Source organism: Oncorhynchus nerka, linkage group LG18 (assembly GCF_034236695.1).
Source record: "Oncorhynchus nerka isolate Pitt River linkage group LG18, Oner_Uvic_2.0, whole genome shotgun sequence".
Classification (NCBI taxonomy): Eukaryota; Metazoa; Chordata; class Actinopteri; order Salmoniformes; family Salmonidae; genus Oncorhynchus; species Oncorhynchus nerka.
In genome coordinates, this window is record NC_088413.1 from 66,194,892 (window position 1) to 66,221,058 (window position 26,167).

Below are 26,167 nucleotides of genomic sequence, written 5' to 3' on the forward strand. Positions count from 1 at the left end.
CAAAAAGTGATTTTCAGTTTTAGTAAATAAGCATTTAATGTCATGAATTAAGATTGTATATCAAACAACTACACACTCATAAGAATCTATTGTTGAATGTTTAACTTAAAAAAGTTCTAACTAAATAATAGGTTTATAAAATTGAATGCTCTAAATAAGCATATAAACGTTTTTCCAGGGACAAGATGACATTTTCCATGGTTTGCATACTCACCAACATTCATTTATCACAACCATTTTAAGTGCTCACACTTCACACATTCCTCTTGATGTGCACAATCATTTTCCCTTTCTGCCACAATCAACCACATACAATGTCACTCATTTGGAGATTGTAGGCATTTTAATGAGGTGCTTTGAATTTAAAATACACTGAAGCACTGCCTATGACCACATGTGACTTGGCATGGGTTGGTGGCTGTTTTTGGCCCAATTTAATCTGGAGAGCCAATCAATGATGGGCGCAGTGCTATTTATCTCCTGTGTGTTGTTTCACTCGTAGGCAACTCCTGGGTCTATTTTTGCTCTCGTCCCTCTTCACTTTTTCATGATAGAGGAGATGTCCAAGAATACACTCTGAAAGAGAGAGAACATGTGGGATTGAGAGAGGCTAGATAACACATTGATACTTGTCATCATGACTTTCTATCTGCAAGATTTCAAAAATATGTATGCAGTCTCTAAAAAGGTATCTATTGCAGCTTTACTGGGCAAATCTAGACAAAATATTCACAACGTTAGCATTCCCTGTCTCCCTTCTTCTCTCTTTCACTGTTTCTCCTAGTTACAGTGGTGAAATCTTCCCCCACCAGGTCAGATGCTGCCCGTCTCTTGGCTCTACTTGCCATTGACATTCTCCTTCCAGGGGGTGGCATCATTGGCATGTCCACCATGTCGCCCAGCTCGGAATCTGAGCTCCGTGGAGAGTTGCTACTGTAATCACTGATGGTGGACATGCTCTCAGAGGGCATACGAGATTTGAAGCTTTGCTTCCTTCCTGGGTTGGGCAAGATGAAGTCGCTGCCCATGGAGTCCCTCCTCTCCTCCTCCAGGTCTGTGTCCCTCAGAGCCAAGCTGGGTCTGTGTGTTGTCATGATGCTGGGTCTGTGCGTTGCCATAGACACTACTTCCATGTGGCTGGGCTGGTAGTGGTCTTGAGGGTGTAAGTTGGGGTCCTCATGGATCGACTGGCCCTGCAGGTTCCTGGGCCCACTATCCCCATTCAAGACAGCTCCTCTATTGGCTCGAGGGAGCTGGTCCACCATGACGGTGGTTTGTTTCTCTGGGGCTCCCTGGAGGTGCAGGGTCTGGATCATCCCCTGGCTGGGCTCACATTGTTGAAGCTGCTGCTGCTGGTATTGCTGATGAGGCTGGAGGCCAGTGCAGTTGGCAAGATAATGGCCTGGAGCCATGCTGTTGTGCCTGGGCACCTCATGGTTAGGTATGTAGTGGGGAGGTGGGTCCATTGGGTCCAGGTCCTTCTCAGGAATTACTTTGAAGATGGTCTGAGTCAGCGGCCCGTTGTGAGGAGACAGGTTCCTCATCACACACAGATGCTGTATCGTCGCATTCTTCTTCAGCTTGTAAATCAAATTGTCATTGTCTGCTGGGTACTTGTCTCCCTTCAGAGTCTGTTTGATTTTCCTGATGCCCAGGTGGGAAATCTCCATTAGGTTCAGGAAGAGAGACACCCCGGCGATGACGATCATGAACACCATGAACACTGTTTTCTCCGTGGGTCTGGACACGTAACAGTCCACACTGTTGGGGCAAGGCATTCTCTCGCATTTATACAAAGGCTCCAGTCCGATGCCATACAGGATATACTGGCCCATGATGAAGCCCACCTCCACCACGGAGCGTGTTAGGATATGGATGACGTACGTCCGCAGCAGGGACCCTCTCAGTGGAGCCTTCTTCACCTTCCTCTGCTCCTCCAGCCTCTTCAACTCCTTCTCAATGCGCTTGTGCTCCTCCACCAGCGCCTCCATCTCCCCCAGCTCTGCCTTCAGCTGGACCTTCCGCCGGTGCCTCTCCTTCTCCAGGGCGCGCAGGCGGTAGAGCGCGTGGCCCATGTAGACGAGGGAGGGTGAGGAGACGAAGATGACCTGCAGGACCCAAAAGCGGATGAGGGAGATGGGGAAGGCCTGGTCGTAACAGACGGTCTTGCAGCCCGGCTGGTCCGTGTTGCAGATGAATTCGCTCTGCTCATCGTTCCACACGTCCTCGGCCGCCACTCCCAGCACCAACATGCGGAAAATGAGGAGGATGGTGAGCCAGATCTTTCCTACGATGGTGGAGTGGACATGTACTTCCTCCAAGATGCTGCCCAGCAGGTTCCAGTCCCCCATGGTCTCACAGCTCACTGGTCTCTACTGCAACATGTCCTCACACTGGAGAGAGAGAGAGACCAGAGGGATTTATTATGCATTTATTTTCTGTTAACAGTTAGTTTATAACTACAATTGAAAACATACAATGTTTATAATCATCATGCAGTGGAAGGATAGGGCAATGGAAGGATAGGGCAGTGGAAGGATAGGGCAGTGGAAGGATAGGGCAGTGGAAGGATAGGGCAGTGGAAGGATAGGGCAGTGGAAGGATACGGCAGTGGAAGGTCAGGGAAGTGGAAGGATAGGGCAGTGGAAGGATAGGGCAGTGGAAGGATAGGGCAGTGGAAGGATAGGGCAGTGGAAGGATAGGGCAGTGGAAGGATACGGCAGTGGAAGGTCAGGGAAGTGGAATGTGGGGGGGCAGTAGAATGTCAGGGTAGTGGAAGGTCAGGGCTTGGAAGATGGGGGCAGTGGAAGGTCATGGCAGTGTAAGGTAGGGGGCAGTGGAAGTTGAGGACAGTGGAAGGTCAGGGCAGTGGAAAGTTAGCCGTTGAAGTTCAGGCAATTGAAGTTCGGGGCAGTGGAAGATGGGGGCAGTGGAAGGTAAGGACAGTGCAAGGTGGGGCAGTGGAAGGTGGGGGGTCAGTGGAATGTCAGGGTAGTGGAAGGTCAGGGCTTGGAAGATGGCAGTAGTGGAAGGTCATGGCAGTGTAAGGTAGGGGACAGTGGAAGTTGAGGACAGTGGAAGATCAGGACAGTGGAAGGATAGGGCAGTGGAAGGATAGGGTAGTGGAAGGTCAGGGAAGTGGAAGGTCAGCGCAGTGGAAGGTCAGCGCAGTGGAAGGATAGGGCAGTGGAAGGTCAGGGAAGTGGAATGATAGGGCAGTGGAATGTCAGGGTAGTTTAAGGTCAGGGCTTGGAAGATGGGGGCAGTGTAAGGTCATGGCAGTGTAAGGTAGGGGGCAGTGGAAGTTGAGGACAGTGGAAGGTCAGCGCAGTGGAAGGTCAGGGAAGTGGAAGGTCAGGGCAGTGGAAGGTGGGGGGGTCAGTGGAATGTCAGGGTAGTGGAAGGTCAGGGCTTGGAAGATGGGGGCAGTGGAATGTCATGGCAGTGTAAGGTAGGGGACAGTGGAAGTTGAGGACAGTGGAAAATCAGGACAGTGGAAGGATAGGGTAGTGGAAGGTCAGGGAAGTGGAATGATAGGGCAGTAGAATGTCAGGGTAGTGGAAGGTCAGGGCTTGGAAGATGGGGGCAGTGGAAGGTCATGGCAGTGTAAGGTAGGGGGCAGTGGAAGTTGAGGACAGTGGAAGGACAGGGCAGTGGAAAGTTAGCCGTTGAAGTTCAGGCAACGGAAGTTCGGGGCAGTGGAAGGTGGGGGCAGTGGAAGGTAAGGACAGTGCAAGGTGGGGCAGTGGAAAGTGGGGGGCAGTGGAAGGATAGGGCAGTGGAAGGATAGGACAGTGGAAGGATAGGGCAGTGGAAGGATAGGGCAGTGGAAGGATAGGGCAGTGGAAGGTGGGGGTTCAGTGGAATGTCAGGGTAGTGGAAGGTCAGGGCTTGGAAGATGGGGGCAGTAGAAGGTCATGGCAGTGGAAGGTAGGGGGCAGTGGAAGTTGAGGACAGTGGAAGGTCAGGGCAGTGGAAAGTTAGCTGTTGAAGTTCAGGCAATGGAAGTTCGGGGCAGTGGAAGGTGGGGGCAGTGGAAGGTAAGGACAGTGCAAGGTGGGGCAGTGGAAAGTGGGGGGCAGTGGAAGGATAGGGCAGTGGAAGGTCAGGGAAGTGGAAGGTCAGGGAAGTGGAATGATAGGGTAGTGGAAGGTGGGGGGGGGGTCAGTGGAATGTCAGGGTAGTGGAAGGTCAGGGCTTGGAAGATGGGGGCAGTGGAAGGTCATGGCAGTGTAAGGTAGGGGACAGTGGAAGTTGAGGACAGTGGAAGTTGAGGACAGTGGAAGGATAGGGTAGTGGAAGGTCAGGGATGTGGAATGATAGGGCAGTGGAAGGTCAGCACAGTGGAAGGTCAGCACATTGGAAGGTCAGCACAGTGGAATGATAGGGCAGTGGAATGTCAGGGTAGTGGAAGGTCAGGGCAGTGTAAGATCATGGCAGTGTAAGGTAGGGGGCAGTGGAAGTTGAGGACAGTGGAAGTTGAGGACAGTGGAAGATCAGGACAGTGGAAGGATAGGGCAGTGGAAGGATAGGGCAGTGGAAGGATAGGGTAGTGGAAGGTCAGCACAGTGGAAGGTCAGCACAGTGGAAGGATAGGGCAGTGGAAGGATAGGGCAGTGGAAGGTGGGGGTCAGTGGAATGTCAGGGTAGTGGAAGGTCAGGGCTTGGAATATGGGGGCAGTGGAAGGTCATGGCAGTGTAAGGTAGGGGGCAGTGGAAGGTCAGGGCAGTGGAAAGTTAGCTGTTGAAGTTCAGGCAATGGAAGTTCGGGCAGTGGAAGGTAAGGACAGTGCAAGGTGGGGCAGTGGAATGTCAGCCATGGAAGGTTGGGGCAGTGGAATGTCAGGGCAGTGGAAGGTGGGGGCAGTGGAAGGTAAGGACAGTCGAAGGTGGGCAGTGGAATGTCAGCCATGGAAGGTCGGGGCAGTGGAATGTCAGGGCATTGGAATGTCGGGGCAGTGGATGTTCGGGGCAGTGGAAGCTCAGGGCAGTGGACGGTGGGGGCAGTTCAAGGCCAGGGCAGTGGAAGGTGGGGGCAGTGGACGGTGGTGCTTTGGGAGGTGGGGGGAGTGGAAAGTCAGGGCAGGGGAAGGTGGGGGCAGTGGAAGGTCAAGGCAGTGGAAGTTGAGGACAGTGGAAGATGGGGGCAGTGGAAGTTGAGGACAGTAGAAGGTGGGGGCAGTGGAATTTGAGGACAGTGGAAGGGCAGGGCAGTGGAAGGTCAGGGCAGTGGAAGGTGGGGGCAGTGGAAGTTGAGGGCAGTGGAAGGTCAAGGCAGTGGAAGTTGAGGACAGTGGAAGATGGGGGCAGTGGAAGGTGGGGGCAGTGGAAGTTGAGGGCAGTGGAAGGTCAAGGCAGTGGAAGTTGAGGACAGTGGAAGATGGGGGCAGTGGAACGTGGGGGCAGTGGAAGGTGAGGGCAGTGGAAGGTCAAGGCAGTGTAGGTTGAGTGGAAGATGGGGAAGATGGGGGCAGTGGAAGTTGAGGACAGTGGAAGATCAGGACAGTGGAAGTTGAGGACAGTGGAAGATCAGGACAGTGGAAGGTGGGGGCAGTGGAAGTTGAGGACAGTGGAAGATCGTGGCAGTGGAAGGTGGGGGCAGTGGAAGGTCAGGGCAGTGGAAGGTCAAGGCAGTGGAAGATCAGGGCAGTGGAAGGTGGGGCAGTGGAAGGTGGGGGCAGTGGAAGTTGAGGGCAGTGGAAGCTCAGGGCAGTGGAAGGTCAAGGCAGTGGAAGGTCAGGGCAGTGTAAAGTCAGGGCAGTGGAAGTTCAGGGCAGTGGAAGTTCAGGGCAGTGGAAATTCAGGGCAGTGGAAGTTCAGGGCAGTGGAAGGTCAGGGAAGTGGAAGGTGGGGGCAGTGGAATTTGAGGACAGTGGAAGGTGGGGGCAGTGGAATTTGAGGACAGTGGAAGGGCAGGGCAGTGGAAGGTCAGGGCAGTGGACGGTGGGGGCAGTTCAAGGCCAGGGCAGTGGAAGGTGGGGGTAGTGGACGGTGGGGCTTTGGGAGGTGGGGGCAGTGGAAAGTCAGGGCAGTGGAAGGTCAAGGCAGTGGAAGTTGAGGACAGTGGAAGATGGGGGCAGTGGAAGTTGAGGACAGTGGAAGATCAGGACAGTGGAAGATCAGGACAGTGGAAGATCATGGCAGTGGAAGGTCAGGGCAGTGGAAGGTCAAGGCAGTGGAAGGTCAGGGCAGTGGAAGGTGGGGCAGTGGAAGATCAGGACAGTGGAAGGTGGGGGCAGTGGAAGTTAACGACAGTGGAAGATCTGGGCAGTGGAAGATCTGGGCAGTGGAAGTTGAGGGCAGTGGAAGTTGAGGGCAGTGGAAGCTCAGGGCAGTGGAAGGTCAAGGCAGTGGAAGGTCAGGGCAGTGTAAAGTCAGGGCAGTGGAAGTTCAGGGCAGTGGAAGTTCAGGGCAGTGGAAGGTCAGGGAAGTGGAAGGTGGGGGCAGTGGAAGGTCAGATCAGTGGAAGGTCAGGGCAGTGGAAGGTAAGGGCAGTGGAAGTTGAGGGAAGTTCAAGGCCAGGGCAGTGGAAGGTGGGGGCAGTCGACGGTGGGGGCAGTGGAAGATCAGGGTAGTGGAAAGTGAGGGCAGTGAAAGGTCAGGGCAGTGGAAGGTCAGATCAGTGGAAGGTCAGGGCAGTGGAAGTTCAAGGCAGTGGAAGGTCAAGGCAGTGGAAGTTGAGGACAGTGGAAGGTGGGGGCAGTGGACGTTGAGGGCAGTGGAAGGTCAAGGCAGTGGAAGTTGGGGGCAGTGGAAGGTGGGGGCAGTGAAAGGTCAAGGCAGTGGAAGGTCAGGGCAGTGGAAGGTAAGGGCAGTGGAAGGTAAGGGAAGTTCAAGGCCAGGGCAGTGGAAGGTGGGGGCAGTGGACGGTGGGGCTTTGGGAGGTGGGGGCAGTGGAAGGTCAGGGCAGCGGAAGGTGGGGGCAGTGGAAGGTCAAGGTAGTGGAAAGTGAGGTGGGGGCAGTGGAAAGTCAGGGCAGGGGGAAGGTGGGGGCAGTGGAAGGTCAAGGCAGTGGAAGTTGAGGACAGTGGAAGATGGGGGCAGTGGAAGTTGAGGACAGTGGAAGGTGGGGGCCGTGGAATTTGAGGACAGTGGAAGGGCAGGGCAGTGGAAGGTCAGGGAAGTGGAAGGTGGGGGCAGTGGAAAGTCAGATCAGTGGAAGTTCAGGGCAGTGGAAGTTCAGGGCCGTGGAAGGTCAGGGAAGTGGAAGGTCAGGGCAGTGGAAGGTCAGGGCAGTGGAAGGTGGAGGCAGTGAACGGTCAGGGTAGTGGAAGGTGGGGGCAGTGGAAGGTCAGGGTAGTGGAAGGTGGGGGCAGTGGAAGGTCAGGGAAGTGGAAGGTGGGGGCAGTGGAAAGTCAGATCAGTGGAAGTTCAGGGCAGTGGAAGTTCAGGGCCGTGGAAGGTCAGGGACGTGGAAGGTCAGGGAAGTGGAAGGTCAGGGCAGTGGAAGGTCAGGGCAGTGGAAGGTGGAGGCAGTGAACGGTCAGGGTAGTGGAAGGTGGGGGCAGTGGAAGGTCAGGGTAGTGGAAGGTGGGGGCAGTGAAAGGTCAGGGTAGTGGAAGGTGGGGGCAGTGAAAGGTCAGGGTAGTGGAAGGTCAGGGAAGTGGAAGGTGGGGGCAGTGAAAGGTCAGGGTAGTGGAGATGGGGGCAGTGAAAGGTCAGGGTAGTGGAAGGTGGGGTCAGTGGAATGTCAGGGTAGTGGAAGGTCAGGGCTTGGAAGATGGGGGCAGTGGAAGGTCATGGCAGTGTAAGGTAGGGGGCAGTGGAAGTTGAGGACAGTGGAAGGTCAGGGCAGTGGAAGGTTAGCTGTTGAAATTCAGGCAATGGAAGTTCGGGCAGTGGAAGGTAAGGACAGTGCAAGGTGGGGCAGTGGAAAGTGGGGGGCAGTGGAAGGTAAGGACAGTCGAAGGTGGGCAGTGGAATGTCAGCCATGGAAGGTGGGGCAGTGGAAAATCAGGACAGTGGAAGGTGGGGGCAGTGGAAGTTGACGACAGTGGAAGATCTGGGCAGTGGAAGTTGAGGGCAGTGGAAGTTGAGGGCAGTGGAAGCTCAGGGCAGTGGACGGTGGGGGCAGTTCAAGGCCAGGGCAGTGGAAGGTGGGGGTAGTGGACGGTGGGGCTTTGGGAGGTGGGGGCAGTGGAAAGTCAGGGCAGTGGAAGGTCAAGGCAGTGGAAGGTCAAGGCAGTGGAAGTTGAGGACAGTGGAAGATGGGGGCAGTGGAAGGTGGGGGCAGTGGAAGTTGAGGGCAGTGGAAGTCAAGGCAGTGGAAGTTGAGGACAGTGGAAGATGGGGGCAGTGGAAGTTGAGGACAGTGGAAGATGGGGGCAGTGGAAGTTGAGGACAGTGGAAGATCATGGCAGTGGAAGGTCAGGGCAGTGGAAGGTCAAGGCAGTGGAAGGTCAGGGCAGTGGAAGATCAGGACAGTGGAAGGTGGGGGCAGTGGAAGTTGACGACAGTGGAAGATCTGGGCAGTGGAAGATCTGGGCAGTGGAAGATCTGGGCAGTGGAAGTTGAGGGCAGTGGAAGTTGAGGGCAGTGGAAGTTGAGGGCAGTGGAAGCTCAGGGCAGTGGAAGGTCAAGGCAGTGGAAGGTCAGGGCAGTGTAAAGTCAGGGCAGTGGAAGTTCAGGGCAGTGGAAGTTCAGGGCAGTGGAAGTTCAGGGAAGTGGAAGGTGGGGGCAGTGGAAGGTAAGGGCAGTGGAAGGTGGGGGCAGTGTAAAGTCAGGGCAGTGGAAGTTCAGGGCAGTGGAAGTTCAGGGCAGTGGAAGGTCAGGGAAGTGGAAGGTGGGGGCAGTGGAAGGTCAGATCAGTGGAAGGTCAGGGCAGTGGAAGGTGGGGGCAGTGGACGGTGGGGGCAGTGGAAGGTGGGGGCAGTGAAAGGTCAGGGTAGTGGAAAGTGAGGGCAGTGAAAGGTCAAGGTAGTGGAAAGTGAGGGCAGTGAAAGGTCAGGGCAGTGGAAGGTCAGATCAGTGGAAGGTCAGGGCAGTGGAAGTTCAGGGCAGTGGAAGTTCAGGGCAGTGGAAGTTCAAGGCAGTGGAAGTTGAGGACAGTGGAAGATGGGGGCAGTGGACGTTGAGGGCAGTGGAAGGTCAAGGCAGTGGAAGGTGGGGCAGTGGAAGGTCAAGGCAGTGGAAGGTCAGGGCAGTGGAAGGTAAGGGCAGTGGAAGGTGAGGGAAGTTCAAGGCCAGGGCAGTGGAAGGTGGGGGCAGTGGACGGTGGGGCTTTGGGAGGTGGGGGCAGTGGAAGGTCAGGGCAGCGGAAGGTGGGGGCAGTGGAAGGTCAAGGCAGTGGAAGTTGAGGACAGTGGAAGATGGGGGCAGTGGAAGTTGAGGACAGTGGAAGTTCAGGGCAGTGGAATTTGTTCAGGGCAGTGGAAGTTCAGGGCCGTGGAAGGTCAGGGCCGTGGAAGGTCAGGGAAGTGGAAGATCAGGGCAGTGGAAGGTGGAGGCAGTGAACGGTCAGGGTAGTGGAAGGTGGGGGCAGTGGAAGGTCAGGGTAGTGGAAGGTGCGGGCAGTGAAAGGTCAGGGTAGTGGAAGGTGGGGGCAGTGAAAGGTCAGGGTAGTGGAAGGTCAGGGAAGTGGAAGGTGGGGGCAGTGAAAGGTCAGGGTAGTGGAGATGGGGGCAGTGAAAGGTCAGGGTAGTGGAAGGTGGGGTCAGTGGAATGTCAGGGTAGTGGAAGGTCAGGGCTTGGAAGATGGGGGCAGTGGAAGATCATGGCAGTGTAAGGTAGGGGGAAGTGGAAGTTGAGGACAGTGGAAGGTCAGGGCAGTGGAAGGTTAGCTGTTGAAATTCAGGCAATGGAAGTTCGGGCAGTGGAAGGTAAGGACAGTGCAAGGTGGGGCAGTGGAAAGTGGGGGGCAGTGGAAGGTAAGGACAGTCGAAGGTGGGCAGTGGAATGTCAGCCATGGAAGGTGGGGCAGTGGAAGGTGGGGGGCAGTGGAAGATCTGGGCAGTGGAAGATCTGGGCAGTGGAAGTTGAGGGCAGTGGAAGTTGAGGGCAGTGGAAGCTCAGGGCAGTGGAAGCTCAGGGCAGTGGAAGGTCAGGGCAGTGTAAAGTCAGGGCAGTGGAAGGTGGGGGCAGTGGAAGGTGGGGGCAGTGGAAGATCAAGGCAGTGGAAGTTGAGGACAGTGGAAGATGGGGGCAGTTCAAGGCCAGGGCAGTGGAAGGTGGGGGCAGTGGACGGTGGGGCTTTGGGAGGTGGGGGCAAGGTCAGGGCAGCGGAGTGGGGGCAGTGGAAGTCAGGGTAGGGCAGTGAAAGGTCAGGGTAGTGGAAGGTGGTGCAGTGAAAGGTCAGGGTAGTGGAAAGTGAGGGCAGTGAAAGGTCAAGGTAGTGGAAAGTGAGGGCAGTGAAAGGTCAGGGTAGTGGAAGGTGGAGGCAGTGGAAGGTCAGAGCAGTGGAAATTCAGGGCAGTGGAAGTTCAGGGCAGTGGAAGGTCAGGGAAGTGGAAGGTGGGGGCAGTGGAAAGTCAGATCAGTGGAAGGTCAGGGCAGTGGAAGGTCAGGGCAGTAGAAGTTCAGGGCAGTGGAAAATCGGGGCAGTGGAAGGTCAGGGCAGTGGAATGTCAGAGCAGTGGACGGTGGGGGCAGTTCAAGGCCAGTGGAAGGTGGGGGTAGTGGACGGTGGGGCTTTGGGAGGTGGGGGCAGTGGAAAGTCAGGGCAGTGGAAGTTGAGGACAGTGCAAGATGGGGGCAGTGGAAGATGGGGGCAGTGGAAGTTGAGGGCAGTGGAAGGTGGGGGCAGTGGAAGGTCAGGACAGTGGAAGATCAGGACAGTGGAAGGAGGGGGCAGTGGAAGTTGAGGACAGTGGAAGATCATGGCAGTGGAAGGTGGGGGCAGTGGAAGGTCAAGGCAGTGGAAGATCAGGGCAGTGGAAGATCAGGACAGTGGAAGGTGGGGGCAGTGGAAGTTGAGGACAGTGGAAGATCTGGGCAGTGGAAGTTGAGGGCAGTGGAAGGTGGGGGCAGTGGAAGGTCAAGGCAGTGTAAAGTCAGGGAAGTGGAAGGTCAGGGCAGTGGAAGGTCATGGCAGTGGAAGGTCATGGCAGTGGAAGGTCAGGGCAGTGGAAGGTGGGGGCAGCGGAAGGTCAGGGCAGTGGAAGGTCAGGGCAGTGGAAGGTGGGGAAAGTGGAAAATCAGAGCAGTGGAAGGTGAGGAAAGTTCAAGGCCAGGGCAGTGGAAAGTGAGGGCAGTGAAAGGTCAGGGTAGTGGAAGGTGGGGGCAGTGAAAGGTCAGGGCAGCGGAAGGTGGGGGCAGTGGAAGGTCAGGGTAGTGGAAAGTGAGGGCAGTGAAAGGTCAGGGTAGTGGAAGGTGGGGGCAGTGAAAGGTCAGGGTAGTGGAAAGTGAGGGCAGTGAAAGGTCAATGTAGTGGAAAGTGAGGGCAGTGAAAGGTCAGGGTAGTGGAAGGTGGAGGCAGTGGAAGGTCAGATCAGTGGAAGGTCAGGGCAGTGGAAGTTCAGGGCAGTGGAAGGTCAGGGCAGTGGAAGGTCAGGGCAGTGGAAGGTCAGGGCAGTGGAAGTTCAGGGCAGTGGAAGTTCAGGGCAGTGGAAGGTCAGGGAAGTGGAAATTCAGGGCAGTGGAAGGTCAGGGAAGTGGAAAGCGAGGGCAGTGAAAGGTCAGGGTAGTGGAAGGTGGAGGCAGTGAACGGTCAGGGTAGTGGAAGGTGGGGCAGTGGAAGGTCAGGGTAGTGGAAGGTGGGGGCAGTGAAAGGGCAGGGTAGTGGAAGGTGGGGGCAGTGAAAGGTCAGGGTAGTGGAAGGTGGGGCAGTGAAAGATCAGGGTAGTGGAAAGTGAGGGCAGTGAAAGGTCAGTGTAGTGGAAGATGGGGGCAGTGAAAGGTCAGGGTAGTGGACGGTGGGGGCAGTGAACAGGGAAGTGGAAGGTGGGGGCAGTGAAAGGTCAGGGAAGTGGAAGATGGGGGCAGTGAAAGGTCAGGGTAGTGGAAGGTCAGGGAAGTGGAAGGTAGGGTTAGTGTAATGTCAGGGCAGTGGAAGGTGGGGGCAGTGAAAGGTCAGGGCAGTGGAAGGTGGGGGCAGTGAAAGGTCAGGGCAGTGAAAGGTCAGGGCAGTGAAAGGTCAGGGCAGTGAAAGGTCAGTGGAAGGTCAGGGCAGTGAAAGGTCAGGGAAGTGAAAGGTCAGGGAAGTGAAAGGTCAGGGTAGTGGAAGGTGAGGGCAGTGAAAGGTCAGGGTAGTGGAAGGTGAGGGCAGTGAAAGGTCAGGGTAGTGGAGATGGGGGCAGTGAAAGGTCAGGGTAGTGGAAGGTGGGGTCAGTGGAATGTCAGGGTAGTGGAAGGTCAGGGCTTGGAAGATGGGGGCAGTGGAAGATCATGGCAGTGTAAGGTAGGGGGAAGTGGAAGTTGAGGACAGTGGAAGGTCAGGGCAGTGGAAGGTTAGCTGTTGAAATTCAGGCAATGGAAGTTCGGGCAGTGGAAGGTAAGGACAGTGCAAGGTGGGGCAGTGGAAAGTGGGGGGCAGTGGAAGGTAAGGACAGTCGAAGGTGGGCAGTGGAATGTCAGCCATGGAAGGTGGGGCAGTGGAAGGTGGGGGGCAGTGGAAGTTGACGACAGTGGAAGATCTGGGCAGTGGAAGATCTGGGCAGTGGAAGTTGAGGGCAGTGGAAGTTGAGGGCAGTGGAAGCTCAGGGCAGTGGAAGCTCAGGGCAGTGGAAGGTCAGGGCAGTGTAAAGTCAGGGCAGTGGAAGGTGGGGGCAGTGGAAGGTCAAGGCAGTGGAAGTTGAGGACAGTGGAAGATGGGGGCAGTTCAAGGCCAGGGCAGTGGAAGGTGGGGGCAGTGGATGGTGGGGCTTTGGGAGGTGGGGGCAGTGGAAGGTCAGGGCAGCGGAAGGTGGGGGCAGTGGAAGGTCAGGGTAGTGGAAAGTGAGGGCAGTGAAAGGTCAGGGTAGTGGAAGGTGGTGCAGTGAAAGGTCAGGGTAGTGGAAAGTGAGGGCAGTGAAAGGTCAAGGTAGTGGAAAGTGAGGGCAGTGAAAGGTCAGGGTAGTGGAAGGTGGAGGCAGTGGAAGGTCAGATCAGTGGAAGGTCAGGGCAGTGGAAATTCAGGGCAGTGGAAGTTCAGGGCAGTGGAAGGTCAGGGAAGTGGAAGGTGGGGGCAGTGGAAAGTCAGATCAGTGGAAGGTCAGGGCAGTGGAAGGTCAGGGCAGTAGAAGTTCAGGGCAGTGGAAAATCGGGGCAGTGGAAGGTCAGGGCAGTGGAATGTCAGAGCAGTGGACGGTGGGGGCAGTTCAAGGCCAGTGGAAGGTGGGGGTAGTGGACGGTGGGGCTTTGGGAGGTGGGGGCAGTGGAAAGTCAGGGCAGTGGAAGGTCAAGGCAGTGGAAGTTGAGGACAGTGGAAGATGGGGGCAGTGGAAGATGGGGGCAGTGGAAGTTGAGGGCAGTGGAAGGTGGGGGCAGTGGAAGGTCAGGACAGTGGAAGATCAGGACAGTGGAAGGAGGGGGCAGTGGAAGTTGAGGACAGTGGAAGATCATGGCAGTGGAAGGTGGGGGCAGTGGAAGGTCAAGGCAGTGGAAGATCAGGGCAGTGGAAGATCAGGACAGTGGAAGGTGGGGGCAGTGGAAGTTGAGGACAGTGGAAGATCTGGGCAGTGGAAGTTGAGGGCAGTGGAAGGTGGGGGCAGTGGAAGGTGGGGGCAGTGTAAAGTCAGGGAAGTGGAAGGTCAGGGCAGTGGAAGGTCATGGCAGTGGAAGGTCATGGCAGTGGAAGGTCAGGGCAGTGGAAGGTCAGGGAAGTGGAAGGTGGGGGCAGCGGAAGGTCAGATCAGTGGAAGGTCAGGGCAGTGGAAGGTGGGGAAAGTGGAAAATCAGAGCAGTGGAAGGTGAGGGAAGTTCAAGGCCAGGGCAGTGGAAAGTGAGGGCAGTGAAAGGTCAGGGTAGTGGAAGGTGGGGGCAGTGGAAGGTCAGGGCAGCGGAAGGTGGGGGCAGTGGAAGGTCAGGGTAGTGGAAAGTGAGGGCAGTGAAAGGTCAGGGTAGTGGAAGGTGGGGGCAGTGAAAGGTCAGGGTAGTGGAAAGTGAGGGCAGTGGAAAGGTCAATGTAGTGGAAAGTGAGGGCAGTGAAAGGTCAGGGTAGTGGAAGGTGGAGGCAGTGGAAGGTCAGATCAGTGGAAGGTCAGGGCAGTGGAAGTTCAGGGCAGTGGAAGGTCAGGGCAGTGGAAGGTCAGGGCAGTGGAAGGTCAGGGGAGTGGAAGGTCAGGGCAGTGGAAGGTCAGGGAAGTGGAAGTTCAGGGCAGTGGAAGGTCAGGGAAGTGGAAGGTCAGGGCAGTGGAAGGTCAGGGAAGTGGAAAGCGAGGGCAGTGAAAGGTCAGGGTAGTGGAAGGTGGAGGCAGTGAACGGTCAGGGTAGTGGAAGGTGGGGCAGTGGAAGGTCAGGGTAGTGGAAGGTGGGGGCAGGAAAGGGCAGGGTAGTGGAAGGTGGGGGCAGTGAAAGGTCAGGGTAGTGGAAGGTCAGGGAAGTGGAAGGTGGGGGCAGTGAAAGGTCAGGGTAGTGGAGGTGGGGGCAGTAAAGGGTCAGGGTAGTGGAAGGTGGGGGCAGTGAAAGGTCAGGGTAGTGGAAGGTGGGGGCAGTGAAAGATCAGGGTAGTGGAAGGTGGGGCAGTGAAAGATCAGGGTAGTGGAAAGTGAGGGCAGTGAAAGGTCAGTGTAGTGGAAGATGGGGGCAGTGAAAGGTCAGGGTAGTGGACGGTGGGGGCAGGAACAGGGAAGTGGAAGGTGGGGGCAGTGAAAGGTCAGGGAAGTGGAAGATGGGGGCAGTGAAAGGTCAGGGTAGTGGAAGGTCAGGGAAGTGGAAGGTGGGGTTAGTGTAATGTCAGGGCAGTGGAAGGTGGGGGCAGTGAAAGGTCAGGGCAGTGGAAGGTGGGGGCAGTGAAAGGTCAGGGCAGTGAAAGGTCAGGGCAGTGAAAGGTCAGGGCAGTGAAAGGTCAGTGGAAGGTCAGGGCAGTGAAAGGTCAGGGAAGTGAAAGGTCAGGGAAGTGAAAGGTCAGGGTAGTGGAAGGTGAGGGCAGTGAAAGGTCAGGGTAGTGGAAGGTGAGGGCAGTGAAAGGTCAAGGTAGTGGAAAGTGAGGGCAGTGAAAGGTCAAGGTAGTGGAAAGTGAGGGCAGTGAAAGGTCAGGGTAGTGGAAGATGGGGGCAGTGAAAGGTCAGGGTAGTGGAAGGTGGAGGCAGTGGAAGGTCAGATCAGTGGAAGGTCAGGGCAGTGGAAGTTCAGGGCAGTGGAAGGTCAGGGAAGTGGAAGGTGGGGGCAGTGGAAAGTCAGATCAGTGGAAGGTCAGGGCAGTGGAAGGTCAGGGCAGTAGAAGTTCAGGGCAGTGGAAAATCTGGGCAGTGGAAAATCTGGGCAGTGGAAAATCTGGGCAGTGGAAGGTCAGGGCAGTAGAAGTTCAGGGCAGTGGAAAATCTGGGCAGTGGAAGGTCAGGGCAGTGGAATGTCAGGGCAGTGGACGGTGGGGGCAGTTCAAGGCCAGGGCAGTGGAAGGTGGGGGTAGTGGACGGTGGGGCTTTGGGAGGTGGGGGCAGTGGAAAGTCAGGGCAGTGGAAGGTCAAGGCAGTGGAAGTTGAGGACAGTGGAAGATGGGGGCAGTGGAAGGTGGGGGCAGTGGAAGGTCAGGACAGTGGAAGATCAGGACAGTGGAAGGTGGTGGCAGTGGAAGTTGAGGACAGTGGAAGATCATGGCAGTGGAAGGTGGGGGCAGTGGAAGGTCAAGGCAGTGGAAGATCAGGGCAGTGGAAGATCAGGACAGTGGAAGATCAGGACAGTGGAAGGTGGGGGCAGTGGAAGTTGAGGACAGTGGAAGATGGGGGCAGTGGAAGGTGGGGGCAGTGGAAGTTGAGGGCAGTGGAAGGTGGGGGCAGTGTAAAGTCAGGGCAGTGTAAAGTCAGGGAAGTGGAAGGTCAGGGCAGTGGAAGGTCATGGCAGTGGAAGGTCAGGGCAGTGGAAGGTCAGGGCAGTGGAAGGTCAGGGCAGTGGAAGGTCAGAGCAGTGGAAGGTCAGGGCAGTGGAAGATCAGGACAGTGGAAGATCAGGACAGTGGAAGGTGGGGGCAGTGGAAGTTGAGGACAGTGGAAGATCATGGCAGTGGAAGGTCAAGGCAGTGGAAGATCAGGGCAGTGGAAGATCAGGACAGTGGAAGATCAGGACAGTGGAAGGTCAGGGCAGTGGAAGGTCGGGCAGCGGAAGGTCAGATCAGTGGAAGGTCAGGGCAGTGGAAGGTGGGGAAAGTGGAAGGTCAAGGCAGTGTAAAGTCAGGGCAGTGTAAAGTCAGGGAAGTGGAAGGTGAGGGAAGTTCAAGGCCAGGGCAGTGGAAGGTGGGGGCAGTGGAAGGTCAGGGCAGCGGAAGTTGGGGGCAGTGGAAGGTCAGGGTAGTGGAAAGTGAGGGCAGTGAAAGGTCAGGGTAGTGGAAGGTGGGGGCAGTGAAAGGTCAGGGTAGTGGAAGGTGGAGGCAGTGGAAGGTCAGATCAGTGGAAGGTCAGGGCAGTGGAAGTTCAGGGCAGTGGAAGGTCAGGGCAGCGGAAGGTCATGGCAGTGGAAGTTCAGGGCAGTGGAAGGTGGGGACAGTGGAAAGTCAGATCAGTGGAAGGTCAGGGCAGTGGAAGTTCAGGGCAGTGGAAGTTCAGGGCAGTGGAAGGTCAGGGAAGTGGAAGGTCAGGGAAGTGGAAGGTCAGGGAAGTGGAAGTTCAGGGCAGTGGAAGGTCAGGGAAGTGGAAAGCGAGGGTAGTGAAAGGTCAGGGTAGTGGAAGGTGGAGGCAGTGAATGGTCAGGGTAGTGGAAGGTGGGGGCAGTGGAAGGTCAGGTAGTGGAAGGTGGGGGCATTGAAAGGGCAGGGTAGTGGAAGGTGGGGGCAGTGAAAGGTCAGGGTAGTGGAAGGTCAGGGAAGTAGAAGGTGGGGGCAGTGAAAGGTCAGGGTAGTGGAGGTGGGGGCAGTGAAAGGTCAGGGTAGTGGAAGGTGGGGGCAGTGAAAGGTCAGGGTAGTGGAAGGTGGGGGCAGTGAAAGGTCAGGGTAGTGGAAGGTGGGGGCAGTGAAAGATCAGGGTAGTGGAAGGTGGGGGCAGTGAAAGATCAGGGTAGTGGAAGGTGGGGGCAGTGAAAGATCAGGGTAGTGGAAGGTGGGGCAGTGAAAGATCAGGGTAGTGGAAAGTGAGGGCAGTGAAAGGTCAGTGTAGTGGAAGATGGGGGCAGTGAAAGGTCAGGGTAGTGGACGGTGGGGGCAGTGAACAGGGAAGTGGAAGGTGGGGGCAGTGAAAGGTCAGGGAAGTGGAAGATGGGGGCAGTGAAAGGTCAGGGTAGTGGAAGGTCAGGGAAGTGGAAGGTGGGGTTAGTGTAATGTCAGGGAAGTGGAAGGCTGGGGCAGTGAAAGGTCAGGGCAGTGAAAGGTCAGGGCAGTGAAAGGTCAGGGCAGTGAAAGGTCAGGGCAGTGGAAGGTCAGGGCAGTGAAAGGTCAGGGAAGTGAATGGTCAGGGTAGTGGAAGGTGAGGGCAGTGAAAGGTCAGGGTAGTGGACGGTGGGGGCAGTGAAAGGTCAGGGAAGTGGACGGTGGGGGCAGTGAAAGGTCAGGGTAGTGGAAGGTGGGGGCAGTGAAAGATCAGGGTAGTGGAAGGTGGGGGCAGTGAAAGATCAGGGCAGTGGAAGGTGGGGGCAGTGAAAGATCAGGGTAGTGGAAAGTGAGGGCAGTGAAAGGTCAGGGTAGTGGAAGATGGGGGCAGTGAAAGGTCAGGGTAGTGGACGGTGGGGGCAGTGAAAGGTCAGGGAAGTGGACGGTGGGGGCAGTGAAAGGTCAGGGAAGTGGAAGGTGGGGTTAGTGTAATGTCAGGGCAGTGAAATGTCAGGGCAGTGAACGGTCAGGGAAGTGGAAGGTCAGGGAAGTGGAAGGTCAGGGCAGTGAAAGGTCAGGGAAGTGAATGGTCAGGGTAGTGGAAGGTGAGGGCAGTGAAAGGTCAGGGTAGTGGACGGTGGGGGCAGTGAAAGGTCAGGGTAGTGGAAGGTGGGGGCAGTGAAAGATCAGGGTAGTGGAAGGTGGGGGCAGTGAAAGATCAGGGCAGTGGAAGGTGGGGGCAGTGAAAGATCAGGGTAGTGGAAAGTGAGGGCAGTGAAAGGTCAGGGTAGTGGAAGATGGGGGCAGTGAAAGGTCAGGGTAGTGGACGGTGGGGGCAGTGAAAGGTCAGGGAAGTGGACGGTGGGGGCAGTGAAAGGTCAGGGAAGTGGAAGGTGGGGTTAGTGTAATGTCAGGGCAGTGAAATGTCAGGGCAGTGAACGGTCAGGGAAGTGGAAGGTCAGGGAAGTGGAAGGTCAGGGAAGTGGAAGGTCAGGGCAGTGGAAGGTCAGGGAAGTGGAAGGTCAGGGAAGTGGAAGGTCATGGTAGTGGAAGGTCAGGGCAGTGAAAGGTCAGGGCAGTGAAAGGTCAGGGCAGTGAACGGTCAGGGAAGTGGAAGGTCAGGGAAGTGGAAGGTCAGGGTAGTTGGCAGTTTTCTACATCGTACTGGCTGCCTACTTTCTTGTTTACAGAATCAGAATTTAACATATTTTATTTTGATAAGACAACTGCTTTAGAAATCAGCATCATGATGCAGCCAGTAAGAGCAGTATATATATAAATATATACAGTGGCAAGAAAAAGTATGTGAACCCTTTGGAATTACCTGGATTTCTGCATAAATTGGTATTCAAATTTTTATCTGATTTTCATTTAAGTCACAACAATAGACAAACACAGTGTGCTTAAACTAATAACACAGAAATTATTGTATTTTTCTTGTCTATATTGAATACATTATTTAAACATTCACAGCGTAGGTTGGAAAAGGTATGTGAACCCCGAGGCTAATGACTTCTCCAAAAGATCATTGGAGTCAGGAGTCAGCTAACCTGGAGTCCAATCAATGAGACCAGATTGGAGATGTTGGTTTGAGCTGCCTTGCCCTACAAAAAACACTCACAAAATTTGAGTTTGCTATTCACAAGAAGAATTGCCTGATGTGAACCATGCCTCGAACAAAATAAATCTCAGAAGACCTACGATTAAGAATTGTTGACTTGCATAAAGCTGGAAAGGTTTACAAAAGCATCTCTAAAAGCTTTGATGTTCATCAGTCCACGGAAAGACAACTTGTCTATAAATGGAGAAAGTTCAGCACTGTTGCTACTCTCCCTAGGAGTGGCCGTCCTGCAAAGATGTTCAATGAGGTTAAGAAGAATCCTAGAGTGTCAGCTAAAGACTTACAGAAATCTCTGGAACATGCTAACATCTCTGTTGACGAGTCTACGATGCGTAAAACACTAAACAAGAATGGTGTTCATGGGAGGACACCACGGAAGAGGCCACTGCTGTCCAAAACAAAACATTGCTGCATGTCTGAAGTTTGCAAAAATGCACCTGGATGTTCCACAGCGCTACTGACAAAATATTATGTGGACAGATTAAACTACAGTTGAGTTGTTTGGAAGGAACACACAACACTACGTGTGGAGAAAAAAAGGCACAGCACACCAACATAAAAACCTCATCCCAACTGTGACGTATGGTGGAGGGAGCATCATGGTTTGGGGCTGCTTTGCTGCCTCAGGGCCTGAACAGCTTGCTATCATCAACAGAAAAATGAATTACCAAATTTATCAAGACATTTTGCAGGAGGATATTAGGCTCTGTCCGCCAATTGAAGCTCAACAGAAGTTGGGTGATGCATCAGGACAACGACCCAAAACACAGAAGTAAATCAACAACAGAATGGCTACAACAGAAGAAAATAAGTCTTCTGGAGTTCTGACCTCAACCTGATTGAGATGCTGTGGCCTGACCTCAAGAGAGCAGTTCACACCAGACATCCCAAGAATATTGCTGAACTGAAACAGTTTTGTAAAGAAGAATGGTCCAAAATGACTCCTGACCATTGTGCAGGTCTGATATGCAACTACAGAAAATGTTTGGTTGAGGTTATTGCTGCAAAAGGAGGGTCAACCAGTTATTACATCCAAGGGTTCACATACTTTTTCCACCCCGCACTGTGAATGTTTACACAGCGTGTTCAATAAAGACATGAAAACGCATCATTGTTTGTGTGTTATTAGTTTAAGCAGACTGTGTTTGTCTATTGTTGTGACCTAGATGAAGATCAGATCAAATTCTATGACTAATTTATGCAGAAATCCAGGTTTTTCCAAAGGGTTCACATACTTTTTCTTGCCAATGTATATATATATAATTTTTTTTCAATTTCAAAGCAAAGAAAAACAAGCACTTACATATTAATAGTATGGGGTACTTTCTTTGCCTCTCGATGCGAATCATGTTTCCCAATTGGTATGGTTACCCTATGGAGTTTGAGTCCTTTGCACCGGTCCCAAAAGCACATCTCTCTCTGTCAGTCAGTCCGGCACACAGAGTGACTGTTCTGTGTTCTCCTGTGCTGCAGTTGCACACAGGATGTGAGGATTGATCTGCCACCGATGGGAGGGACAATGCCCCATGGCACATCTTGCCAGGCAATTGTAAAGTGTTGCCTGCACCGCCATCCCCTCCCCCGCCAGCTCCCACACCAACCAACAGTGCCAACCCAGCTAGTGCCCTCTAACCACAAACAATACCCCGCTCGCTGGCAGAGATGATATATTTGTGAATAGTTTTTCTTTCCCACTTCGCCACTTTAGGTATAACAGCAACCCTCCTAATTAGGAGCTTCAGGTATTGCCATTTTGAGCCAAAGTTATGTAAGAGCAGCTATCCCTCATATCTGATTATGAGGGATGTATAATCTATCATAATCTAGAATCATCTTTAACGCCAGACACACTAGTTAAATTATTAATGTCTAGTTTCATATACTGAACAACAATATAAATGCTACATGTAAAGTGTTGGTCCCATGTTTCATAAACTGAAATAAAAGATCCCAGAATTTTTTCATACGCACAAAAAGCTTATTTCTCTCAATTTTTGTGCACAAATTTGTTAGTGAGCATTTCTCCTTTGCCAAGATTATCCATCCACCTGACAGGTGTGGTATTTCAAGAAGCTGATTAAACAACATGATCATTACCCAGGTGCACCTTGTTAGGGGGACAATTAAATGCCACTCTAAAATGTGCAGTTTTGTCACACAACGCAATGCCACAGATGTCTCATGTTTTGAGGGGGTGTGCAATTGGCATGCAGACTGCAGGAATGTCCTCCAGAGCTGTTGCCAAAGAATTTAATGTAAATTGATCTACAATATGCAGCCTCCAAAGTCATTTTAGAGAATTTGACCATGTGTACGGTGTTGGTGAGAGGTTTTCTGATGTCAACAATGTGAACAGAGCGCCCCATGGTAGCAGTGGGGTCATGGTATGGGCAGGCATAAGCTACAGACAACAAAATACAATTTTATCAATGTCAATTTGAATGCAAAGAGATACTGTGACGACATCCTGAGGACCATTGTCGTGCCATTCATCCTCTGCCATCACCTCATGTTTCAGCATGATAATGCACTGCACCATGACGCAAGGACAGAAATTCTGTACACGATTCCAGGAAGCTGAAAATGTCCCAGTTCTTCCATGGCCTGCATACTCACCAGACATGTCACCAATTGAGCATGTTTGGGATACTCTGAATCGACGTGTACGGCAGCGTGTTCCAGTTCCCGCCAATATCCTGCAACTTCGCACAGCCATTGAAGTGGAGTGGGACAACAGTCCACAGGCCACAATCAACAGCCTGATCAACTCTATGTGAAGGAGATGTCACGCTGCATGAGGCAAATGGTGGTCACACCAGATACGGAGTGTTTTCTGATCCACGCCCATACCCTTTTTCTAAGGTATCTGTGACCAACAAATGCATATCTGTATTCCCAGTCATGTGATATCCATAGATTAGGGCCTAATGAATGCATTTACATTGACTGATTTCCTGATAGGAACTGTAGCTCATGGAAATCTTTGAAATTGTTGCATGTTGCGTTTATACTTATTTTTCAGTCTAGTTAGCTGCTTGGGGAGTTATTAGTTTTTGGAGTGTGTGTGTTCAACCCCCTTGATGGTTTGTATGTCGACAGAGAATACCATGGTGCAACATATACTCAATCTATTCAATCCAACTCCTGAATACTTTTGTAGGCTGAGGTTATATTATAATGAGTTAGTGGAATTTGTTCTGATTTGGTTGGTGTGATCTCTATTTTGCTCTGCATTTCAAAGTATTGGTTATGTGCCGTTGAGGTATTGTCTACCAAAAACAACACACCATGCAAACTGAGTTGTATACAAATTTTGGGTTGCAGAGCAATATTTCTAAACTGGTTTTATCCACTGAAAATACACTACCGTTCAAAAGAAGGCCAGCCTCCCGGAGTCGCTCCTCACTTTTGACGTTGAGACTGGTGTTTTGCGGATACTATTTAATGAAGCTGCCAGTTGAGGACTTGTGAGGCGTCTGTTTCTCAAACTAGACATTCTAATGTACTTGCTCAGTTGTGCACCGGGGCCTCCCACTCCTCTTTCTATTCTGTTTAGAGCCAGTTTGCGCTGTTCTGTGAATGGAGCAGTACACCGCGTTGTACGAGATCTTCAGTTTCTAGGAAATTTCTCGCATGGAATAGCCTTAATTTGTCAGAACAAGAATATACTGATGAGTTTCAGAAGAAAGGTTTTTGTTTCTGGACATTTTGAGCCTGTAATCAAACCCACAGATGCTGATGCTCCAGGTACTCAACTAATCTAAATAAGTCCAGTTTAATTGCTTCTTTAATCAGAACAACAGTTTTCAGCTATGCTACCATAATTGCAAAAGGGTTTTCTAATGATCAATTAGCCTTTTAAAATGATAACTTGAATTAGCCTACACAATGTGCCATTGCAACACAGGAGTGATGGTTGCTAATAATGGGCCTCTTTGCACCTATGTAGATATTCCATTCAAAATCAGCAATTTCCAGCTACAATAGTCATTTACAACAGTAACAATGTCTACACTGTATTTCTGATAAATTTGATGTAATTGTAATGGACAAAATCTTTTGCTTTTCTTTCAAGAGCAAGGGCATTTCTAAGTGACCCCAAACTTTTGAACGGTATTGTAAATATATTTAACTCCCCTTCTATATTTTTGGGACTAATGGTGTTCAATACCACACAGCATAACCATGAAGACAAGCAGAGGATCACATACCCTTGTTCTGGAGTTGAACTGTGTAGTTCTGAATACCAAGCCATACCCATGCTAAGTAACAGTAGGCTACACAATAGTAGTTGAGTTGCTGCTAATGCTGTTGCTGCTACTACTACTGTTACTACTACTGCTGCTGCTGCTACTGTTACTGCTGCTGCTGCTACTGTTACTACTGCTGCTGCTACTGTTACTACTGCTGCTGCTACTGTTACCACCGCTGCCACCACCACCGCCGCTGCTACCACTAATACCGCTGCCGCTACCACCGTTACCACTACCGCCGCTGCTACTGCTACCACTGCCGCTGTTGCTACTACTACTACTGCTGCTACCACCGCTACCACCACTGCCGCCACTACTACTGCCGCCGCTGCCACTGTTACCACTACTGCCGCTACCACCACTGTTACTACCACCGCCGCTGCCACTACTACCTGCTGCTGCTACTGTTACTACTACTGCTGCTACTGTTACTACTACTACTGCTGCTACTGTTACTACTGCTGCTGCCACTGTTACTACCACTGCTACCACTACTACTGCTGCTGCTGCTACTGTTACTACTACTGCCGCTACCGTTACCACCACTGCTGCTGCTACTGTTACTACTGCTGCTGCTACTGTTACTACTACTGCTGCTACTACTGTTACTACTACTGCTGCTGCTACTGTTACTACTGCTGCTACTGTTACTGTTACTACTGCTGCTGCTACTGTTACTACTACTGCTGCTGCTACTACTGTTACTACTACTGCTGCTACTGTTACTACTACTGCTGCTGATGCTACTACTGTTACTACTGCTGCTTCTACTACTGCTACTACTACTGCTACTACTGCTGCTGCTACTGTTACTACTGCTGCTGCTACTACAACTGCTACTGCTACTACTGCTGCTGCATACTGTTACTACCACTGCTGCTGCTATTACTGTTACTACTACTGCTGCTGCTACTACTGTTACTACTACTGCTGCTGCTACTACTGTTACTACTACTGCTGCTGCTACTGTTACTACTGCTGCTGCTACTACTGCAGCTGCTGCTACTACTGTTACTACTACTACTGCTGCTGTTACTACTACTACTGCTGCTACTGTTACTACTGCTGCTGCCACTGTTACTACTGCTGCCACTACCGCTGCTGCTACCACTGTTACTACTACTGCTGCTGCTTACTACTACTACCACTGCTACTACTGTTACTACCACTGCCGCTGCTACTACTGTACTACCACTACCACCGCTACTACTTACTACCGCTGCCGTACTACTGGTGCACTGCCACTGCTACCACCGCTGCTGATGCTACCACTACTACTGTTACTACTACTGCTGCTGCTACTACCGTTACTACCACTACCGCTGCTGCTACTACGACCACCGCTGCTGCTACCACTACCACCGCTGCTGCCACTACCGCCGCTACTGCCACCACCGTTACCACTGCTACTGCTGCTGCCACTACCACTACTGCTGCCGCTACCACTACCACCACTACTACCACCACTGTTACCACTACTGTTACCACCACTGCTGCTGCCACTACCACCGCTTACTGCTACCACTTACCACTACTACTACTGCTACCACTACTACCACCACCACTGCCACTACCACTACTACTGCTGCCACCTGCTGCTACTACTACTACTACTGCTGCTACCACTACTACCGCTGCTGCCGCTACCACCACTGCTGCCGCTACCACTACTACTACTACTGCTGCTGCTACTGTTACTACCACCGCTACTACTGCTACTACTACTACTGCTGCTACTGTTACCACTACTGCTACTACTACTACTACTACTGCTGCTACTACTGTTACTACTACTACTACTGCCACTGTTACTACTACTGCTGCTACTGTTACCACTGCTGCCTACCACTGTTACTACCACTGCTGCTACTACCGTTACCACTGCTGCTGTTACTACTACTACTGCTACTACTGTTACCACTGCTGCTGCCACTGTTACCACTACCGCTGCTGACCACTGTTACTACCACTGCCGCCGCCACTGTTACCACTGCCGCCGCTACCACTGCTACTACTGCTACTACTGTTACTACTACCGTTGCCACTGTTACTGCTACTACTGCTGCCACTGTTACCACTACTGCTGCCGCTGTTACCACTACTACTGCTACTGTTACTACTACTGCTGCTGATGCCACTACTACTACTGCTACTCTACCACTACTACCACTACTTGCCACTGTTACCACTGCCGCTGCCACTACAACTACTACTGCTACTACTACCGCTACTACTACTACCACCACTGCTACTGCTATTACTTGTTACTACCACTGCTGCTGATGCTACTACTGTTACTACTGCTGCTGCTACTGCTACTACTACTGCCACTGCTGCTACTGTTACTACTGGCTGCTACTGCTGCTACCGCTGCTGCTACTGTTACTACTACTGCTGCTACTACTACTACTACTTACCACTACCGCTGCTGCTACTACTTACTGCTACTGCTGCTGCTACTACTGTTACTACTACTGCTTACTACTACTGCTGCTGCTACTACCGCAGCTGCTGCTACTTTACTACTACCGCCTGCGGTAGTACTGCTACTGCTGCTACTACTAATACTGCTGCTGCTGCTACTGTTACTACTACCACTGCTGCTGCTACTACTGTTACCACCACTGCTACTGCTACTGCAGCCGCTGTTACTACTACTGCCGCTACTACTGTTACCACTACCACTACTGCCACTGTTACCACTGCTGCTGCCACTACTACTGCTACTTACTACTACTACTGCCGATGCTACTACTACTGCTACTACTACTGCTACTACTACTGCTTACTACTACTACTACTACTGTTACCACTGCCGCTACTACTACTACCGCTACTGCTACTACTACCTGCTGACTGCTACTACTGCTACTACTACTACTGCTGCTACTACTACTACTGCTGCTACTACTACTACTACTGTTACTGCTACTACCGTGCTACTACTACTACTGCTGCTACTACCACTACCACCGCTACTACTAC

General features: G+C 52.9%; 1 protein-coding gene across 1 annotated transcript; it reads right to left on the bottom strand.

Annotated features, from left to right (window-relative positions):
• Positions 1-17: 17 nt before the first annotated feature.
• LOC115125175 (gap junction alpha-10 protein-like) lies at positions 18-22,586 on the bottom strand. The gene is made up of 3 exons (XM_065004280.1): positions 20,233-22,586; positions 846-2,393; positions 18-576 (listed from the first exon to the last, which is right to left on the bottom strand). The coding sequence occupies exons 2-3, from the start codon at positions 2,349-2,351 to the stop codon at positions 538-540; spliced, it is 1,545 nt and encodes a 514-aa protein (XP_064860352.1). The 5' UTR covers positions 2,352-2,393; positions 20,233-22,586; the 3' UTR covers positions 18-537.
• Between the last annotated feature and the right edge of the window lie 3,581 nt (positions 22,587-26,167).

What these genes read in the sequence shown, in the direction of transcription:
- LOC115125175 (XM_065004280.1), bottom strand. Translation starts at nt 2,351, where the DNA reads ATGGGGGACTGGAACCTGCTGGGCAGCATCTTGGAGGAAGTACATGTC. An exon ending in CTGGAAGGAGAATGTCAATG is followed by an intron (nt 577 to 845) that starts GCAAGTAGAGCC and finishes TCTCTCTTTCAG; the next exon opens with AGTGTATTCTTGGACATCTC.